The 20,169-nt window shown below is 41.6% G+C and overlaps 2 protein-coding genes across 5 annotated transcripts in view; both read left to right on the top strand.

Annotated features, from left to right (window-relative positions):
- Positions 1-663: 663 nt before the first annotated feature.
- On the top strand, positions 664-17,770 carry CPB2 (carboxypeptidase B2). Its single transcript, XM_061353072.1, has 11 exons — positions 664-864; positions 4,827-4,902; positions 7,569-7,693; positions 7,779-7,887; positions 8,404-8,505; positions 9,061-9,165; positions 11,642-11,758; positions 12,759-12,849; positions 16,359-16,561; positions 17,361-17,445; positions 17,562-17,770. The coding sequence occupies exons 1-11, from the start codon at positions 788-790 to the stop codon at positions 17,744-17,746; spliced, it is 1,275 nt and encodes a 424-aa protein (XP_061209056.1). The 5' UTR covers positions 664-787; the 3' UTR covers positions 17,747-17,770.
- A 1,399-nt stretch (positions 17,771-19,169) lies between these two features.
- Positions 19,170-20,169, top strand: part of ZC3H13 (zinc finger CCCH-type containing 13) — a 47,480-nt gene continuing 46,480 nt past the window's right edge. For all 4 annotated transcript variants that reach the window (XM_061353066.1, XM_061353069.1, XM_061353065.1 and 1 more), the window contains exon 1: positions 19,170-19,405. The gene's annotated coding sequence lies outside the window, so the exon portion shown is untranslated. The remainder of the gene's footprint in view (positions 19,406-20,169) is intronic.

Below are 20,169 nucleotides of genomic sequence, written 5' to 3'. Positions count from 1 at the left end.
CTTGGGGCATGCAAAAATTAATAATGAGATGAAGAGTCACTGATACATTTGTTGAAAAGCTAACCCCATATGGCATATGGAAAATACAGGGGCATCTGAACATCAAGAAAAGAGGACACAGAGCAGAACAAGCAACCTGAAATCCTTGGATAGACCAGGTGTTAACCAAAGAGATAGTGACCAGCTGCAGAAGATGCAGACCAAATTGGTGTGTTCTATCCTAAACAAGAGGAACATCCCTCAGTAACAAGTAGGTATCACATCACACTTGCTCCTTGTTTTCTCTGCTAGCAAATGCCAGCAAAAGAAGCTTTCCTGCTCAGGATTTTTCCATTCGGACTACACAGTGGGAGTGTGGTTAACCTCACTCCCACTCCAGCTTCATGCTTGGCTGTGATGTGTTATAGGAGTTCTGAATGCAGAGCACGCTGCCAGACCTCTGTAAACATTACAGGATCACAAAACCTTTGTGCTGTGTATTCATTCTTATGTCTGTGGTTCGTAGCCAGAGTGAAATGACTCGAAGGCTGAGATGACAAAGTGACTTGTCAATATGAAAATGCCCAAAATGTACTTTATCCTTTTGGAGGTGGACAACATCAATATGAGCAGGACCTCCCCAGGAAGGTCTGTCATATTGACTTAGCCACCAGGAGCTTGGGAACTTGGGCTTGAGATGAGAGACAGTAGTAAATTTTAACCACTCTTTAAATAACGTTTTTTAAATCAATAATGTGGGTCCTGAACCCTTGTCTTTCCAATTGCATTCAGTTTCATTGTGTATGCCATGAAGATGAAGTTTTGCCTGCTCTTTTTTACCCTACTTATCTGCATTCAAGAGAAGCATGTCTTCACTCTTCCAAGGTAAATATCCACTGGTGCTACTGGGCTTTTAGAGTGTGGTGAGTGGGACAGGGAGTGTACTGAGGCAGAATAACTACAAGTCGCATAAGAAAACATTTGGCAAAGGCTGACATTTATTTATTGGTCTTGTAATTGGATATGTGGTTCAATTTAACATATAGATGGTGGAGGAAATGAAATTATTCTAAGTCTTCTTTGCATCCATAAATCCTATGTTTTTAATCATATAAAAACTACTCTTTTTGGTATAAGTGCCAATCAATTCTGTTCATTCAGTGCTTTTGAATGCCAATAAAGGGCATTCTGAAACTTAATGGGTTAAAATAATTCGTTTCATTTGCCTTAAAACAAGATCTTAAGTTAATTACTTCTTGAGGTAGAAAGATAAACCATTTCAGAAAGTGCTAACAATCTGTTTTCTTTCTAAAGGAGCTTTTATGATTGTTTTTCCAGTCATAAATCATTTTTGAATAACCATTTGGTATTTGTACAATGTTCTAGAAGCAGCTTTATTGTTACCTATCGATAAATTTCAGAAATGCCCGGCAACCAAACTCTTTCTTAAAACACAAGGACATATGTCAGAGATGAAGACGGGCAAAGTGCTTTCATTTTCTACATGTACAGGTGATTTAAAAAACTGAAATATTTTAATAGGTAGAACTAAGAGGGTAAGCCCCTCCTGGTGATATTAAGCAAGCTGAACAACCTACAGGAATCACAATTAAACACAACCTGCTCACAGGACTGAAACACCCACACAAATAATAGTGAATTATGTCTCACAGCCCCTCTAACTCCACACCACATGCCAGTGGCAGACCTGTGAGAGATGAACACCACTGAGTTCATGTCTCAGAAGAGGGTATTTCATCCCCATTTGTGTTACAATCATGTTTTGTTGTAGATTGCTACAGAGGAGTGAGGAGGGCTACAGCGGGGGGAACAGTTAAACACGGTTTTAGGTTAATAGGGGGACAATTAAACATGTTCTTAAGTTAATTCAGTTGGGCAATATTGCTCTGTGCTACTTGAAGGTTCATCTATTTCATACTTTAATTAAATGCTGAATATCTGACCCTTACGGAAGAATGCAACATTTCCCACTGAAAAGTCTGAGTCTAACCCTCCTAGCCTTGTTTATGAAAATGTCTAAAACAATGAGATTTTAAAGGTGATATATCTGACCTTTTACTTTTATTTGGGTGCTAGTGTGGAAGGATTTAATGGTCATGTATTAAAGCTTGCCTTTGCAAGGTTATAGAGTGATTACTGCATTGTGAGACTTGTGAAAGAGTTGGGAACAGTGGAAAGACACACAGTTCACTTGTAGGGAAACGGCAAGTGTGGTGGCTGATTGAGAGACAGCAAGGTGGGAGAAAAGAGAGCCCACAGGCAGACATCTGTGGTCGAGGCAGATGAACAGCCTACATGGTCCAGTAGAACAGGAGATGATGCTGGCAGCACTCCTCTAGTGACACTACCTGCCAGAGGCAGGTAAGACATTCAGCTGAAGACAGGTAGGGCGGTCTCTTTTCTGGAGATGATAGTCACAATACTCAAGATTCAAATGAAGCCAGGCTATGAGGACAGAGAGACACATCCCTCCTGTTGCCTTGGTTTTGTGGCATGTGATGCCAATGGCATTCCCAGCGACTGAGAAATGCAGTGGAGAGGAGGGATGAAGAGACTGACATGCCTGCAGAGGGCCAGCACTGATTTGCAGCTATCTGTGAGATGGTGGCCAGGGCTCCTGGGTGGGATTCAGCTGACTATATGGGATTTCTATAGAGTTCTGCATGGGAGCAAGACCCCTTCATCTACTGTACAGCTAGTGGAGAAAAGTATGTGTATTTAGGTTATAACTCATTCCGGTTTAGCACATACACCTAAATTCACTCAGGATAACCAGACCCTGAAAATGCCTGTTTCTTTATTAGGAGTGACAAGCTCAGATTAAGATACCAAAACCATCTAAAATGAACTGTAATGCATCCCACGCACTCTGCCACAACTACAAGGCAAGGCCTGAGCATTGTGGTGTGGAGATGGCAGCTGGACTTACTTTTGTCACCCAAAGAAAAAGTAGAGACAAAGTAGATGGGGAACAATGACAGAGTCCAGTGGGACCCTGGCAGAAAGTTAGAGGAGTGGAATATGAAGGAACCTCTTAAGGACAAACTTAAAGAGCAACTAGGGAAGCAGGGCATGAGGACAAAAAGTGGAAGTGTGTTCAAGATGAACATGTCCAACCAGAGCAGTAGGCAGGAAAAGGAAGCTGGGCATGGGAGGTTGTTTCTGAGATTTGTATAAAGGCAACAATTAGAGCTTTTCCTCAAAGCAAAGGAACTGAGAAGCTGAACAACTACAATTTCAGCTGTTACTACTCCCCATGTCAAACACGGCCTACAAGCGCAAGGGCAGAACTCAGATCAGCTTGTTCAGTGTATTCAGGTCCTACCAATGAGAGCTGTAGAGGAATTGCTGCTGGCTACGACCTATCCAGTACTTATCACACTCAGTTGAAATATTTGTGCAGCAAATGTTGGGGTGCAAGTACATACCAGCTTCCTCATTATAGCACTCTCAGGCTATGTGAATCACAGGACGAAGCCAGATTCAGCACCCATTTTCTGGCCTCCCCTCTGAAAAGACTCCCACAGAGACAAGAAGACAAACTCACTTTTAAAGTAGCCCCAAACACACACTGTGGACTGCACTTGCCTAAAGAAATAGGCAAAATGCCAACTCTGCCTATCCCTGATTACTTTTTGATGCTCTGTCAAATGATGGTGGAGGCAAAAATAGGGCTGGCATATTGCTGGTTCTACATGAGAAACAACAGTGATTGCTTTGAGCCTGGCTAAAAGTAGAAAAGATAAATTACCTGGTTGCCAGATGCTGTCACATCTCTACTTGAAATCAATCACAACACTGAGTTGTGACAATCGTGTTATGCAGCTTGAAAACACTAGTTCTGATAGCTCTGCCGGTTTTCTTTTCAGAACAGTCTTTGCAGACACGGCTGGCAGGGGCTTCCACAGTGTCAGGTTTATACACTGCTGCCAACTCCACATGATTAGAAGGCTGGGAGCCAGCCCAGCCCAGACAATGGAAATAAGTGTTTGACATTCCCCTGAGTCTGCTCCTTCTACACAGACAAATTATTTTAATTACCTATCCAGTGCAATTTTGAACTACAGAGCTTGCAGGGAACTGGAAATCAGGACTGGATTTACAATGCAAAAATAGTGGGTTTTCTTTCCAGAAAGTGAATTTCACTTCTATCACCAATAGTGGGGTGAGGCATGGAGTAGCTGGGTAGCACCATCTCATGTACTGCATATCCAGACCATGGGTTTCAAGTAGAAGGGGAATATAAGTTACCAGGCAAAGAGGGGGAGGACAGCAGTAGAGACCAACTGAAACAGTACCTGGCAGAGGGACAGCAATTAGGAGACTGGGACAGCTGGACTTTAGTAGAAATGATGATGGTGGTAGCTTCTGCTCATCTATAAAACATCATGTTTTGCTTTCGCCCACCTGGGAGGGCTTTTTCCAGGATCAGAGGGTTCATGTCTCTGCTGAACAGTGGCTGAGACCACAGAACTCAGGGGACAACAGGAGAGCTGTCTTCCTGGTCTAGGCTGGTTTTCCACCAGTGCTGCTGCACACAGGTGCAGCTGGAGCTGGTTGCTGTTGGGCTGGTACCAGGTCCCCAGGATGGTTCTCATAGTCCATCAGTAAATATTGGCTACCAAAGCCCTGCACCACTTCCTTCACAGATTTTACTGTCTGGCAGAAGCAAAGGCTGGAATGGAGCTCAGCATCTTCATTATTGAATCTTTGAGTTCATGGCAGCCAAGCCATGGAAGATGAGAAAGGCCAAGCCTGCTTCTCTACTTTCACATGACCTGGAGTTATGAGTACCTGTGCTTTACTTAAATACCCTTCTTTTTCAGAGATGAAGTTTTGTGGGCTCTTCCACAAACAGACAAACAGGTTGAAGCACTTCAGGATTTATTGAACACCACTGAGGTAAACAGATCCCTCTGCCTTTTTTGTCTCTAAGCCAGGTTCTTTCCCCCAGATGAACTAATACTGCCTTTCTTACCAGAGGAAGATTTAGCCCACTTTATTCACTTGCTCCAATACAGCAACTCAACAAATGCCTGATTTTCATTTCTCCACTATCTTCTGATTTACATGAGGAGATCCTTCCTTGATAAAGTTGAAGTAATGCATTATATTAGAGCTCAGATTTCTGCAATTGATTTTGTGTAGTAAGACACTGAAAAACTGGCAAATCACCAACACACAGTAAATAGAAACATGCTTGCTAGGGAACCTCAGCATTTTAGACCAATGCAATCTTGACCTATATGACTTGCACAGCTTTGAAGATCAGTACTGGATTTTTATGGTAGTTTTCTTAAAGCAGCATTTAAAAGATAAAAAATCTTAAAATAGTTTTTTAAAAGAAAATAACCAAAACTCAAAAAGCATTTTAACCTTTCATTAAAGACTAGAGTATTTAATTAAAATGAGCCCTCTCTTCCTCTTCAAAAGCATTTGCCCAACTGCACCCTCCCAGTTTGAAGCCAACACTCTGTAACAAAGGTGTAAATGTTCCATCAACCAACATAATTTACAGTATGATTGAGAATGTGTTACAGATGGATGAGAGCTTTCAGTGGTGCTTATGCCCAGTCTTTCTCTGTCTTTCTTGGCTACTATTTGTTTTATGTCCACCCCAAAATCCTACCAGTCTTCTGCTGTCCCTATTAGCATCTTTTGATCCTTCCCTTTAGTTCTCACAAACCTTGATAACCTTCCTTCCTCTTCTGCACCTCCACAAGTCAATTCACACATCCATCTCCTTTCCTGTACCAAATAAATCTTCCCTCCTCCATTTCTTCCTCCTCATCATCATTCTTCACTTCTTTGTATGCAGGAGCCCCAAGAAGTCATTAAGAACAACTGCACTACATTCAGTGCAGAGAGAGCATGTGCTGATTTCTATCAAGTCACTTGTGTGAATACGCAAGCCAAACATTTTTCAAGGGTTGTAAACTGACCTCTTTTTCTCCATGGCTACAAATTGAGCAAGTTATAAGAAGAGAAAGGGAATGGGAGAAGGAAAGGGAAAGGGAAGTCATAAATAGTACCTCCTAACAAATTTTAATGGTTCCAATCTAGCAATCTAGCAAAGAGGAAGCTTATGAAATTAGCATTTTACAAGAAGAATTATCAGGCTAATTATAGGTGCTACCCCTGCAGTTGGCAGCAAAAACTAAAGCAAAGGAAATGGTTTGTTCTTGTAGCACATCGCACGTAACCTCCATCAGAAGACCCAGAGGCAATAACACCTACAAGAGTCTTTTCTTGCTGCCATGTGCAGTATTGACCATTGCAATAATAGGTGAAGAGACCAATAAACATATGCATTATCAGAGTTTCCCATTTACCCCCATTCATTGCTCCTCTGCCACCTCAGCTGTGTCAATCCGGAGTTCCTCAGTTTTCCTCACTCTCCATTCAAAGAATGTCTTCACCTAAGAGAAACTCACCCTGAACTGGTGCATGCCAGTGGAGACAGCAGCCTAGCAAGGGAAACAGGAAAATCAGTGCTGGGCAGCTAAGCATCCATCTTGCATTTTAGATGGGTTTTCCAGACAATGCTGAGCCACGTGATGCTGTTACTACCCTGCCAATAACATGTGAGGTGATTATACGGAGACTAGCTCAACCATTTGTACAGCACATTACAGTAATACATCCAGGGGCCAAATGTTTTCCCACTTACTGTTCCAAAGTGTTGATTAAAAGCATGGATGAGTTTTCTGTAAGATTTTGCAGACACATTCTCTCTGAGATATGAGTGAGGTAAACAACTGACAACTGCTACATGCCTGGAAACATGGTGCTTAAGTTGAATATAATAATGCAACCACACCAGAAAGGAAAAAAATTAAACCCTTTTGTCTGGCAACTCCATGTGGTATGTTTTCAAAAATGCATCCAAGGATTATGTTCTTTTTCACATTGTAAATTCATAACTAAATTTCTGCTTACTGTCACCCCTAGATCTTTTGGTATTATTGGTTTTAAAGTTTCAGTCTTATATTGAATATGTTGGCTTCTGATTTTATTATTATAAAAGATTTAATTTTACCAAGAAGAATCTCATTTTCTTATTTTGCTCCCATTTCTAATCTCTGTATTGTTGCTTCAACTTGACTTATATTCAAACCCCTTCTGGCATTTATTTCCTCCCTGATCAAAGTCATCAGCGAATACAATAACTACAAAGACTAGCCTGATCTTCATTAATTCTCCAAATACCCTCAGGGAAAATAACTCTCAGCAGACTTTAAAGCATGTAACATAATAACCAGCTAAGCATATCTATTATACCAGAAATACTATCTCAGAAAAGGTTATGTTCCTGTCTTTTTTCCTGATTTATGAATTTACGTGCAGAAGTCATTATAAACATGTCTTAAATACACACGTTTTATTTCCAGCCGTAGCAGAATGCAGAAACACAACACAGGGAACATTAAACTGCTTGTTACTAGTGGTCTCTTAAACTGAAAACATATGCTTTGATTATTTTTGAAATACTTCTTAAATGTCAGTAAGAATATTTTTTTCTTTCCTAAATTAAAAAAAAGATTAAAATGCTTTTGGAAACTTTGCAGGTCATTCTCTGGCAACCTGTTGTGGTTGAAAACATCAAGAAGGACAGAGAAGTCCATTTCTATGTCAGGGCATCCAGCATAAATAGCATAAAAGCTCAGTTAAGGCAATTGACCATCCAACACAAGTATGTATTTTTTTTATTTGTTGTCTTGAATGTTTCTGTAAAGTTGTTTGCCATTTATTTCACAGGACATTGTGCTCTTTTTCAGAGTCTTACTGGGAGATGTTCAAGGACTTATTGAAAAACAGATAATCAATGACACAGTCAACCCACGCATATCTTCATCATATTATGAAAACTACCACTCGATGAAAGAAGTAAGACATTTTTGTTGTAATCCTCTGTAGATTCAAGGGCTGAAATTTGTCTCGTGTTTGAGAATGGAGGTAAGGGAAGAAATCATCATCAGGTAAATGATTACCATTGTATTGCTCAGGCACTGAGAGATGTATTTACTGTAATGCCCTCATAAAGAAAGAAGCCCCAGACAAAATCTCTCATTTTTGCCTGAAACTGCTATTCACATACAGTTAATACAGAAGGAAAATGAAGCCATAAAACAACATACAAATATTTTAAAAGTGATTTAACTGAGTAGAAGTAAAGAGGAATTTCAGGGCTACATTTGGACACTGTTGTGACTGTATCTTAGCGGGGGTTTCATGAGAAATTACAGAGAGACAAGTGGTAAGTGGGCTGAATTGCTAGTTTTTCTTTCTCATCAGCTAAAGAGGCAGGATTTGGGAAAGAAGAATTAATCTAAATCTAGACCACGTTCAGGGATGAAGGAGAACAACTGGGAGAAGATCAATTTGCTAACTTCATCCTTGCAGATATATTACTGGATGGAAGAAGTAGTGAAAGTCCATTCTGACCTCCTCCAGAAAATATATATTGGATCATCATATGAAAAACGACCGCTTTATGTTCTGAAGGTACAGCTGTGACTTACTGCAAAACCTGTCCAAGTATTAATGTCAGCAAGTGATGAGGTTTGGCTAGAACACTTTCTTAAATCTATACTTATATGCATATTTTGGTGGGGGTTAGAATTTTCCTAAATTCTTGCAATAATGTGTACTGCATTTGCAAAAGCATTTGACCACATTAGGCTCCTTGTTGGGTCACATGAAAGTTATCACATCTAGTCCATCATCCAAATGCATGAAATACTGGTGTGGTGGATACCCTCCCCTGTTAACTATGAATCCAATCTAGTCTGTTGCCCTACTTAGTTGGTGACTTACTCACTTGACCTCAGGTCTTGCTGTAGTCTTAATGCTATGTTAGGAGCTTGCTGCAAGCAGTCTGAACATGGCTCTCTGACTGCATGTGAATATAACTGACATCAGAATCCTGGCTCAGTATCAGACTAAGCTCTCCTTACAAGACAAATATTTCTTCTTCCATATTGGTTACCTTTTTCACTTCTGCTTTCAGGTGGTTCACTTTGCAACGGTGCCATTTTAATACAAGTTCTCTTTTGTCAGCTTTCTAAAAGGCAGGACAAACCCAAAAGTGTCATATGGATTGACTGTGGTATCCATGCTAGGGAATGGATTTCTCCTGCTTTTTGCCTGTGGTTCATAGGCCATGTGAGTAGCTAAACACATCTGATTCATAATCATTTTCAAAGCAAAGCAAAAAATCTTGATTCTTTACCCAATTGCACTCTAAGCTCCATAAAGTCTTAATCCACAACACCATCATATGAGTTTTGTGTCTAAGCTACGTATGTAGCAGTGAGTGTGTGTGCACATATATGTGTGTGAGTAGATGGAAGGGGGGATGTGTGCGACAGACAGAAAGTCATATGGATCAAATGCAAAGAGTTCAGATGTATTCTCAAGTATATGAAAGAAACTTCAAAGTTTCTTCAAATGTGCAGCAAATTCAACATAGATGTTTACAGTTATGAACAGGCATGGATGGAGAGGGCATGTCAGGAAAAGCAAGTATCTGGTAATCTACTAGGGCTGTGCCCATATCACCACATGGATCCAAGGAATGATCTTGTCTCTGAATCATGCAGCACATGGTGGCTCATGCCCATACTACTGTCAGCTGGCACTGCCTGGAGTAGATCAGAGGAGACCCAGAGTGAACTCAAGCTGTCATACAACCCCTGGCTTGTCCCTACATGCCTTCCTAAAGCAATACATACCTCTTGCTCCAGACATGGCATAGCCCTACACCAGCATGAGCGCTAGCAATCTCTATTTATTACTTGCTGTGATGTGTCACCTGCTGCTGTGCCTGCTCCTACTGCTCCTCTGCCTCGTGTCTCTGCATTATTTATTGGTGCTCCTGCTTTTTTCTGGTCTGCCTCATTCAGAAAACGAGGCCATACAAGCCACCTTCTTCTGAAGGTACCATCCCTCCTAGAGACAACCTCATTTCAGACCTCCAGAACACAATCCACATCTGCCAGCCACACGCATAGTACCAGCTCATGGGAACTAGTAAATCACTGATGGGATGAGGCTGTAGTATGCCCTTAGCCCAAAACCAGCCTTGATGTGCAGTTGCAGACCGATGGTCACATCTGATCTTTAATATTTTTGATACCTACACTGCTCAGAATAGTGAACAAAGGTACATAAAAAGATTCAACATCCATGGTTTTCACCTGTACCTTAACATATGTTGCCTTGGTCTTTTGGAATTTAAGGCATCTCTGCTCAACTCTGTTAAGCTGCTGGCCCAATTCCCAGTATGTACCAGAAAAAAGCTCCTGATGCCTTTCTGGCCCAGACAAGGTTGCCCAGCTTGCTCAGTTAATATCCTGAGGTATTATTCACTGTTCTCCACAAAAGCAAAGTTCACTGTAAAAATACACTAGATGAGATTCAGACTTCACAATCACCAGTACTGTAGCCAGAGAAACAACATAGATGAGTCCTTCAAACATGAATTACAGTTCATGATGGAACTAAATAAGGATAATAATAATAACAATAATCACGTGTTTATTTCTGTCCTCAGTCATAGCAATAAAATCTCAGTGACTATAATATTTGAAAGGATATTGCAAGAGTTAGGAGTAGATACAGCAGACTGTATCTTGTGACCCACCTATAATCCCAACCCCTAAGGTTCCCTTGGAGAGAAATGCATTTGCCCTTTTCATGCTGCTCCAAATAATTACCAGCTGTGCTGTCACTTTGCCAGTGACATGTCCCTGCAGCATTTTTCAGAAGTAACAAGCTGAACATTTGGGTTCACAATACTTTTGATCTCATTTATGTGTTTTAAATTCAAATTTTATTTTTATATCACTTCATAAAAGTAACATTTCAAAATCTGACATTAATCCACATCTGCGCACACACATTAAAATCACTAGCTCTCTCTAGTAAATCCTACGCATTCTTTATAATGGGTTCACTCTCTATCATTTAATTTTGTAGAAAGATTGACACTTCCCATTTAGTCAGAGAAAGCCCATTTCCTCAGTAAAATGAGGAAGGTCTTAAAAATAAAGTGGTTTAAGTAAGGCATACATAATAACAATAAAAATATTATATGATTGAAGACTTAATCTATTTTAAAAGTAAAAAAACCCATTTATCTAGGCTAAAATTTATCCCTGTGTCATGGACCAACAACCAGTTAGATAAGAAAGAGGAAATAATGTTATATACAGCAGCCATTTGAAACATTACTTGTTATTTTGGGGCCTGCTTTATTTTATGGCCTGATTTATTTTATATACCACTACTTTTGTGGTATTTTCAGTGGGAGGGAGGGTTCCTATGTTTTATATGACTAGCAGAACCCCAAACTTTCCTCTTAACAGGATTCAACTCTATCTCATGACCACCAATTAACATTGGACTGCAGCATATCTGATTGACTGTATCAGTTCAATTCTTACCCTCTCCCTGGCATTTCTAACCAGAGAGCTACTTTGCTGTTTAGCACTTTCTGTGATGTGATGCATCTCTACCAGGAGATAGACTGGTCTGATAATTGCACGGTTATTTTACATAGGCCATCAGGTGCCTTTCTAGGAAGGTAAGAAAACCACTGTTACAAATGCTTTTAATAAGTTTCTCCTGTGCTTTATAGGCAATCCATGTGCGTGAGAGAGATCAGACCATGACAGCACTTCTGGAGCACTTTGACTTCTACATCATGCCTGTGATCAATGTAGATGGCTACGAGTACACATGGAGCCATCCTTCTGTACGTAGAGCTTTTCTGGCAGCCTATGCAATGCACTGATGTGCTATTTATGTGAACCATCAGTGAGCATGCTTAGGGCATCATTTCCATCCTGGAACTGCATCCCCCAAACTCTTAATCTGTGCTTGGAATTTCTGCATCTTTGCCGTATGTCAAAATGAACAAATTATGCAACAAATTGGCATCTGACCCACAGCACCTTGGTGTCTTCCAAAATGCCAGAAATGCATTTGTAAATGACAGAATCTCACCTTGGGATTTTAATACGTATAGAGGTCAGGGAATGCCTGTGTCAGACCTCAGCAGCAAGGTTACAGCTACTGGCACAATCCAGCACAAGCTGGACAGCATGCTGCATCACACAAAGAACAGCCAATAACTCGCTGCTTCCTCCTACAAGGTAGCCCCATTTTCTGTGTACTTTTTGCTTCATATACATAAAGGTACAGCATGTATCTTTTGTCCAAGATTTTGTGTATTGGTTGCAAATTCCAAGCTGTTGATATGGTTCTTTGATTTTTAGACCATTCACTCACATTAAAAAGAAACCACAACAATCCTCCTCCACTCTTTTACTCATCCAGTCTTAACCCAGCCTGTCTCACATTTGGATAACTACATATATATATCTCAACAGCTGCACACTAAATTTCCAACTTTCCACGTGCTGTCAGCAATGCCTACAAAAAGGTTGGATTTGGGAGTTCTAAACTCGTATTTCTGGCCAAACTGTATGTCTCCTCCTCTCCTTCCACAGTCCAAATCCACTGAAATCAGACCAGATGTGACCACTTCGTATCGTACCCAGTATTGTCTTTTATCATCCAGCCTTGCCAGCAAGCAGACTGTGGTTTTATAATCTGCCTTGGTCTTTTGCATCTTCCTTGACACATGACCTGTAGAGGCACAAGTGGGAAGTCACATTTAATTAACCAATGAGATGGTGCATTGCTTCTCTCAGCTTTTTCCCTGAACATGGCTTGTGTGTCTGTTTCCACAGAATCGGCTGTGGAGAAAGAGCCGCTCATTGCATGGTAACAGCAAGTGCATTGGTACTGACATGAACAGGAATTTTGATGCGCACTGGTGTGGTATGATGTAACTTCCTTCCTATTGTACCCCTGCCTCACTTTCAGACTTTAAAATTCATTATTTTGGAAAAAAAATAATTCTATTTCACAGAGTTAATATAAAGACAAATGCAGCTGATTATCTGTTATGAACAAGTGAATACTTCAACTTCAGACACTTTTTGTTGGGATTCAGGATTTTTCCTCCTCAGATGCCCCTCTGGGGGTTAACCTCTTCCCAGCACCATGACAAGAGAGAGGGGGACCAGGACCCTGGATCCTGCCCCTTACATCACACGATGTCATATGTGGTGTAGGCTATTAATGGGAGGGACGAAAGAGGGAAGAGAACCATCTCAACTTGCCATGTCAATCAAGAGCTGTTACACCATCCAGTTGAATAGATGCTCCTCCGTGCTGTGTTAACTGATCACCCCAGTCATCCTTCAGTAATACCTAGCTGACCAGGATATTTTGGCTCCCAGTGTTTGTTGTTGTCGAGGCTGTATCACGTTTATTTACCTACAGGCAGTTTAGTGCTTGACAGGTTTTTAATGCAGAATAGCTGCCTTAAAATGTTAACCTACGGGTCAGATCTGGCTACACACACTACTGACAGTAATGTCCTGTATGACTTTTGGTCATTTTAGTCCATTATTAAACTAGGTATAAAGATGTTTATTTACCATCCATGGCTATTATATGGGGAAAACCACACATTTTTTTCAGGCACAAAATTATGAAGATGGAGACCACAAACAAAGGTCTGAAAGTGATATTCAGTATAAATGTGCCATAAAAACAGAGTTTGGAGAAGTCTGAAGGAGTAACAGCAAAAACCTATGTGATACAGATACTAGTTTCAAGGTTATACAGTGTAGCGCACTGAACTTGTCAAGCACTTCTGGCGAACAACTTCTGAAGTAGAGAGATGTTTCCATTTCACAGAGCCGAAGAAAGCAGGTAGATTAGAAAGTATTTCCTCTCTAAATCTTTGGACAAAATATACACCTTCTTATAGGGCAAAACCAGAACATCTTACTTAAGTAATCAGGGAAGCATTCATACTGTTTTCAGCCATGCTACACTCCTCTCTTTTAGATATGTTTGGAAACATAGAAAAGCCTCAGCACTTTGTAGGGTCATTGGAGGGAAAAAAAAAAAGGTGAATCCAAAGACTAAGTCAGATGCCTGTAATAACTTAAACAGATGATTGTAAGGTTGTCCCTAAGTTTCTACTTCTTTTAGTTATATTTATGTATATATACATGTAAATATAGTAAGTAAAATGCTGAAAAACAAACCCCTGTTTTTCTTAGTTAGCATAAAAATATTATTTATACTGATTCAGATATACTACTGTCTGGTAGCAACAGCTGAGCAGATTTAACCCAGAACATATTAACTGCAAAAATCTCCATTATTGCTGTTCAACAGGATTCTCAGAAGAACCAAACTGGAGTTTTACCACTTTATAATACTGATGCAGTTATTAGTTGCTGCGTCAACTGAATACAATAACACAATTGTGTTCATGGGAAAAGGCCACAAATTCATGGGAACCTGGAAGTTAACTTTTCTAAGCAGAGAAGAGTTCTTGTCAGGGGTGCCAAATGTTCAGACTTCCACTGGCTTCAGATTTGCTTGTGAATACTTTTGTGGCACCGCAAAATCCTGGATTTCAGCTGTATGCATTTAAAGCTGTTTTTCCTCTCCAGCTGCTTAGATAACAACTTTATGAAGTTTATGAACAAATCCCTCATGGTTTTTATGAAGAGCAAAATACACTAAACGCACTGATACTGTATGTTTTTCTTTTATACCAGTATGAAGCAAAATTATTCCACAAAAAGCAATGCACTAACTTGGAATTTGCTCTGTGGAACTAATTTTGACTGGAACCTGCATTTAAATTGTTCTCCATATTTTCCATATTGTTTCTTTCTGGCTGCTCTCAATCTGATCAAGAATTTAGGTAAGCAGACAGAATATTTATCTAAGATTGCCAGCCAACAGATTCTTCATTGCCTTTTTCCTTGGAAAGTTCTCCCTTCTTTGCAAAACAAAACAGTGTAAAATTTAACATTCTCATTTTGCCTCTTTAGCACGACTTTGCTCAAACGCCACGAACTGTTTGTATTTTCATGTGCATGAATTTTCATGGACTGTCTGTAAAATCCCCCTTGATTCAGAAACATTAAGGTTTATACTTATATCCCAGAACATAAATGTACCACAGCCCTCTCTACTCCAGTACCCTTGTTTCTGACCTCTAAGCCTGCACCTCCCAGAGCCTCTCTGTCGCCACTTCTCCCATACAGCCTTCTCTCTTCACTGTATTATTTCTGCTTCTTCAAGGGGCATTTATTTTTAGCTATTGATATTATAAAGGAGCTTGCAGCATCTGTGGAACAGTTCAATGCATGAAAACACAGGTTTATTCATAACATCAACAACCACGCACGACCACATCACCTAAACTTTTTGTCTATTGCAACTACATTTCATGCAAATAAACCTTTACGGAGCCTTGGAACTTTTAATTAAAACATAAATATTAAATATGTTTTATATACTGAGATATATAATATTGATATATATATATATATATATTTCAATCACAGTTTTAAAGTGTTTTTGGGATCCAGGTATGCTCCCTGCTACTTTGTGGCATGGTATAGATCGTCCTTAGATATCACTGGCACCAAAAGATGTTTCTTTCTCTCCTGTATCTTAAGATAATAGCTGGTGTTTCTTCCTCAGGGCTGCAACTCTGCAGATGTAACTGGCATTATTGATTTCTGGAAGATGGGCATCTGTTAAAACATACCAGTGCCCAAGGATGAAGAAAGTCTTGTGGGTGTTAAAGTACTCAGTGAGCTTTATTCCTGCATAAGATTGAAACATAAAATGTCCATTTAAACTAGAGATAGTAGCAAAGGGGAAAATTTACAAAATTGATTAAAACATGGAGACCTGACATTTAACATAAAAGATCCTGGCTGCTTCCAGAAAGTTATTTGGTCTTATTCTGAAGAGAGCAAAAATGGTGAATCCTAGTCGTCTTCCTGGTAACTTGTTCCAGTGTGTTGTTTTTCTCATTCTTAACAACCTTCACTTCGATTTGTGTTTCTCCTACTTTCAAGTTGCAGGTTCCCCCCCCCCCCTCCCCCCCCCGAGATGAAATAATCACTTAGAACTGTCATTTTCCTGTACGACTTACAGATTTTGAGAAGGGATCTCACAATTTTGTTCTAGGTGAATTTAAATTGAGTATATTCATCCCCTCGTCTAAGACATTTTATCCGGTCTTTGAATCATTCTTTTCTCTTTACCTTCTCCATTTTATTTTTTTTTAAGTGTATAGCAGGTGAGAGATCCCAGTAGGTTCACACTGATTTCTAGAAGCATGAGAGTTCTTTCCACAGCATGGCCATGTCCATTTCCTCTGTATTAGCATCATACTCTGCTCTTTTGTTAAACAGAACTGCAGAAGAGGAGGAGTAACGCTGTGCACTTCTTTGTTATAGGAGAAGGAGCATCTCCCTATGAATGTCATGAGATATACTGTGGACCCTACCCTGAGTCTGAGCCTGAAGTGAAAGCAGTGGCTCGGTTTATCAGAGATCACAAAGACATCATTAAAGCCTACATAACCATGCACTCTTACTCCCAGTTGGTATTGTTTCCATACTCTTATACTATGGAAAAAAGCAAAGACCATGATGAACTGGTAAGTCTTTCCAGCTTCTGAAATTTCACATTTATTTCAGAAATTTCTCCCTTGCTTCATTAGGCTTCTAATGAGGAACACACAGTGCTCTAAAGATCAGGAATTAGCAAATTAGATTTCTCTTGACGTTCCTAAGAACTTAAAAGAAATCTGGGCTGATCTAGCAGTGTGCAAGTTATCAAGCTGCTTCTGAAGACTACAGAAAAATAAAAATACTTATTACAGATTGATAACATAACAATCCCTGATAGACTGAAGCTAAAGAGCAGTGTCTTGTTTTATTGGGCACCTTGAAAAGACATTTTGCTAATTTCTGATTACATTGCACAGTTTACATACATCCTAAAAGTACTTGTGTGTGTAAATGAAAAAATGCCCTCCATACACCTAAGCAATGAGGTAGTCTTGTGGACATTTGCTACTTTTAAGGTTTAATAGTAGAATTCCCTCAATGAAAATCTATGTCAATACTACATAAATCAATAATGACTTAAAACACTGTGGTGAAAAAGGAAAAAATTGAGACAAGAGAGAAAAAGTGGTCTGACAACAGTTTGCTGCCTGAAGTGATGATAAGGTCCCATATGTATTTTTTTACCTAGCTACAGCAGAAATGCAAACTGTGGCATGGGCATATGCTGAAAATTTTAACCACATTCTGTGGGTTTTCTAGAGCCTTTAATAAGAACATTTAACTAATGTGCATTAACACAGAACACAGTGTAAGTAAATCCTAACTGCATATATATTTACTATTATCACAATGGGCTAAAGCTAAGAATGTTTTGTTTAATTTCAGGACAGTGTGGCAAAGAAAGCAGCTAAAGCTATAAGGAGAACAACAAAGAAAATTTACAGACCTGGTGCGGGTGCACAAACAATTTGTAAGTATGACTTTACTGCAATAAAGCACATCCTTGCTAGCATTAGAAGACAGCTTTTGAGCAGAAAACTAAAGTTCTGGTTCTAGGTAACTTACCTGTTTTCCCTTTTTATATAGATTTAGCTCCTGGAGGGTCAGATGACTGGGCTTATGATCTTGGCATTAAATATTCTTTTACCATTGAGCTTCGGGACACGGGAACTTATGGATTTTTGCTTCCTCCTCAAGAAATTAAACCGACTTGCTTGGAAGCACTTTCTGCTGTCAAAGAGATAGCTCAACATGTTCTTCAAAATTTGTGATGTTGAATATAATTTATTCCAGCATGACCTTTCTCAGTTCAACCAATAATAAAAAAAAAACAAACCCTTGCTGCTTCATTAAAATTATTTATACATGGGCAAAAGAAAAAAGAATGACTGCACTCCCTGTATTTCATTTTAGAATAGAATCATAGAATCATAAAATAGTTAGGGTTGGAAAGGACCTCAAGATCATTAAGCTCCAACCCCCCTGCCATGGGCAGGGACACCTTGCTCTAAACCATATCACCCAAGGCCTCATCCAGCCTGGCCTTGAACACTGCCAGGGATGAAGCATTCACAACCTCCCTGGACAACCTATTCCAGTGCCTCACCATAGGCACATGACATTTTTTCTGCCATACTTACAGACCTATAACAGTAGTTCAGTGCACTACACAAATACATACTGAACACTGTAAGGGGAAAATAGGATAATCTTATGTCACTCTAGATGGTGGGAGCTCCAGGTGATGCATCATTAAACAGGCCTCTGATTGACATGTGTCATTCTGGGCAGACCCAGAAAAGATTCATGCATTTTGGTCATTCAAGCTGTTACAGGATTTCCTCACACACACAAAAAAAAAAAAGCCAAACAACCTATCCATCATTTTCATTGTCAAATGAAAGGTGCGCACATGAGGACTTCCCGCTGCATCTTTTAGAGAAAGGCAAGGTCACACCAGTGACCAAATCCAGTGGGAGCTGCTCAAAGGCTCCTCCACTACGGTCAGCTGCTATGTTTATCCTGTGGCCAAGGATTAGCACAGAACAACATAGGCTTCAAGACTTTAGACCATGGCCTCTAGTGGCAGGACAGGAGGCACGGTTTTGAACAGAAAAGGGGTAAATTTAGACTAGGTATCAGAAAGAAATTCTTCCCTGTGAGGTTGGTGAAGCACTGGCACAGGTTTACCAGAGAAGCTGTGGATGCCCCATCCCTAACAGTGTTCAACTCCAGGATGGACAGGGCTTGGTGCAACCTGGTCTAGTGAAAGCTGTCCTTGCCCACAGCAGTGGGTTGGAACTACATGGTCTTAAAGATCTTTTCCACCCCAAACCATTCTGTTTGCACCTCAGCCACAGTGTTTATCAGCCCCATAGTCCTGATCGGCACAGGCCGAGAAACCAGACTGGCGAGTCCAAGGAGTGCGCAAGGAACAACCAGCGCTGCCGTGGAACGCCGCCCTCCTGGCCTGCCGGACAGCCCGCAGCCCCCCGGCGCTCGGCGACTCCCGGCGGGACCAAGCGCGCACGGCAGGCAAGTTCCTCCCGCAAACTAATCGGACCGCCTCCCCCGCCCTCCTCCAACATGGCGGCACTACCGCTTCCGCCCAGTCCTCTCTCTGCTGCCCTCTCTTCCTTGACGTCATCACCAGTGGCAGAGCGGCGCGGCGGGCGGCGCGAGGGCCGCCGGGAAGGCCGCGCGCGGCGGGAGCGGTGGTGGTGGCGGCGGTTACCCATCGTCCGCGGCGCGCGGGGGCTGGGCGGGTGGCGCCGGGCTGTGGGAGCGGGCGGCGCTCCTCGTCTTCCTCTCCGTGTCGCTCCGCGCTCAGGCCCGGGAGGACGGACTCCCCCCTCGCCCCCTCCCATCCTCTCCGCCCCGGGCGGCGGCGGAGGAGGCGGCGGGGAGCGGCGCGGCAGCGGAAGGAGCAGGTGAGTGCGGGGTAGCCACTGGGACGTGGAGGGAGGGAGAGGGAAGGGCCGTGAGGGAAGGAGAGGCGGGAGAGGGTGGGCCAGGCCGGGTCCTGCATCCCTTTCCCCGCGCCCCACGACGGGCTCGGTGCCGGAGCTGCGGGGAAGGGCCGCGGTGTCGCCCGCCCAGCCCGGTGCTCGGCGGGGGCGTCCCCGAGGAGAGAGCACGGTTGGGCGGGCCTAGCGATGCGGTCGGCCAGCCGTTTGCGCATGGTGAGGTGCCATCCGTCGGTGACCATGCTGGTGCCCGCCTCCCGCGTACTTGGATCTTCCCTGTTGATTGTTTGTTTTTTTTTTCCCTTCAGTGGGGCTCTTCTCCCACTTTCTGGCAGTAAACCAGTTTCTGCTTCCTGCGCTTAGAGGATCTACTAATTTCGCTGGTGCCAATTCAGTCATCACCATTTCTTTAGACAGTTGTCTCAGCTAGCTTCCATTCCTTCCAGAACTTGTATGACAGGCATGTTGGGATAGCGTTGCGTATGGTCTGCTTAGGTCCTCACCTTTGACTTCCTCTGCTGGATTCTCCCTCCACCTTTGGTTTCTTGTCAGCCTTCTGCCAGGCTGTTTGAAGAACAGGTTTTGACAGATAGTGGGATAGGGATCAGAGCCTTAAGGGATCTTGCTGTGGTGGTGAAACACTTAAGGTGCCTCTGTGCAAACTGGAGTGGTCAGACTGGGCCCATAAACTAACTGTATCTGGAAACTGTGGAAGTGTGGTTGTATGT

The sequence above is a fragment of the Neopsephotus bourkii genome, unplaced genomic scaffold (assembly GCF_033783945.1).
Source record: "Neopsephotus bourkii isolate Nb327-2 ecotype Australia unplaced genomic scaffold, CSIRO-AGI_Nbou_v1 NB_663, whole genome shotgun sequence".
Classification (NCBI taxonomy): Eukaryota; Metazoa; Chordata; class Aves; order Psittaciformes; family Psittacidae; genus Neopsephotus; species Neopsephotus bourkii.
Note: the sequence above shows the minus strand (reverse complement) of the source record. Positions and strands in the feature narration are given on the sequence as shown.

Coding starts and splice junctions, on each gene's coding strand:
- CPB2 (XM_061353072.1), top strand. CDS start 788: ATGAAGATGAAGTTTTGCCTGCTCTTTTTTACCCTACTTATCTGCATT. Junction 16,562..17,360: donor GCAAAGACCATGATGAACTG/GTAAGTCTTTCC, acceptor GTTTAATTTCAG/GACAGTGTGGCAAAGAAAGC. Junction 17,446..17,561: donor TGCGGGTGCACAAACAATTT/GTAAGTATGACT, acceptor CTTTTTATATAG/ATTTAGCTCCTGGAGGGTCA.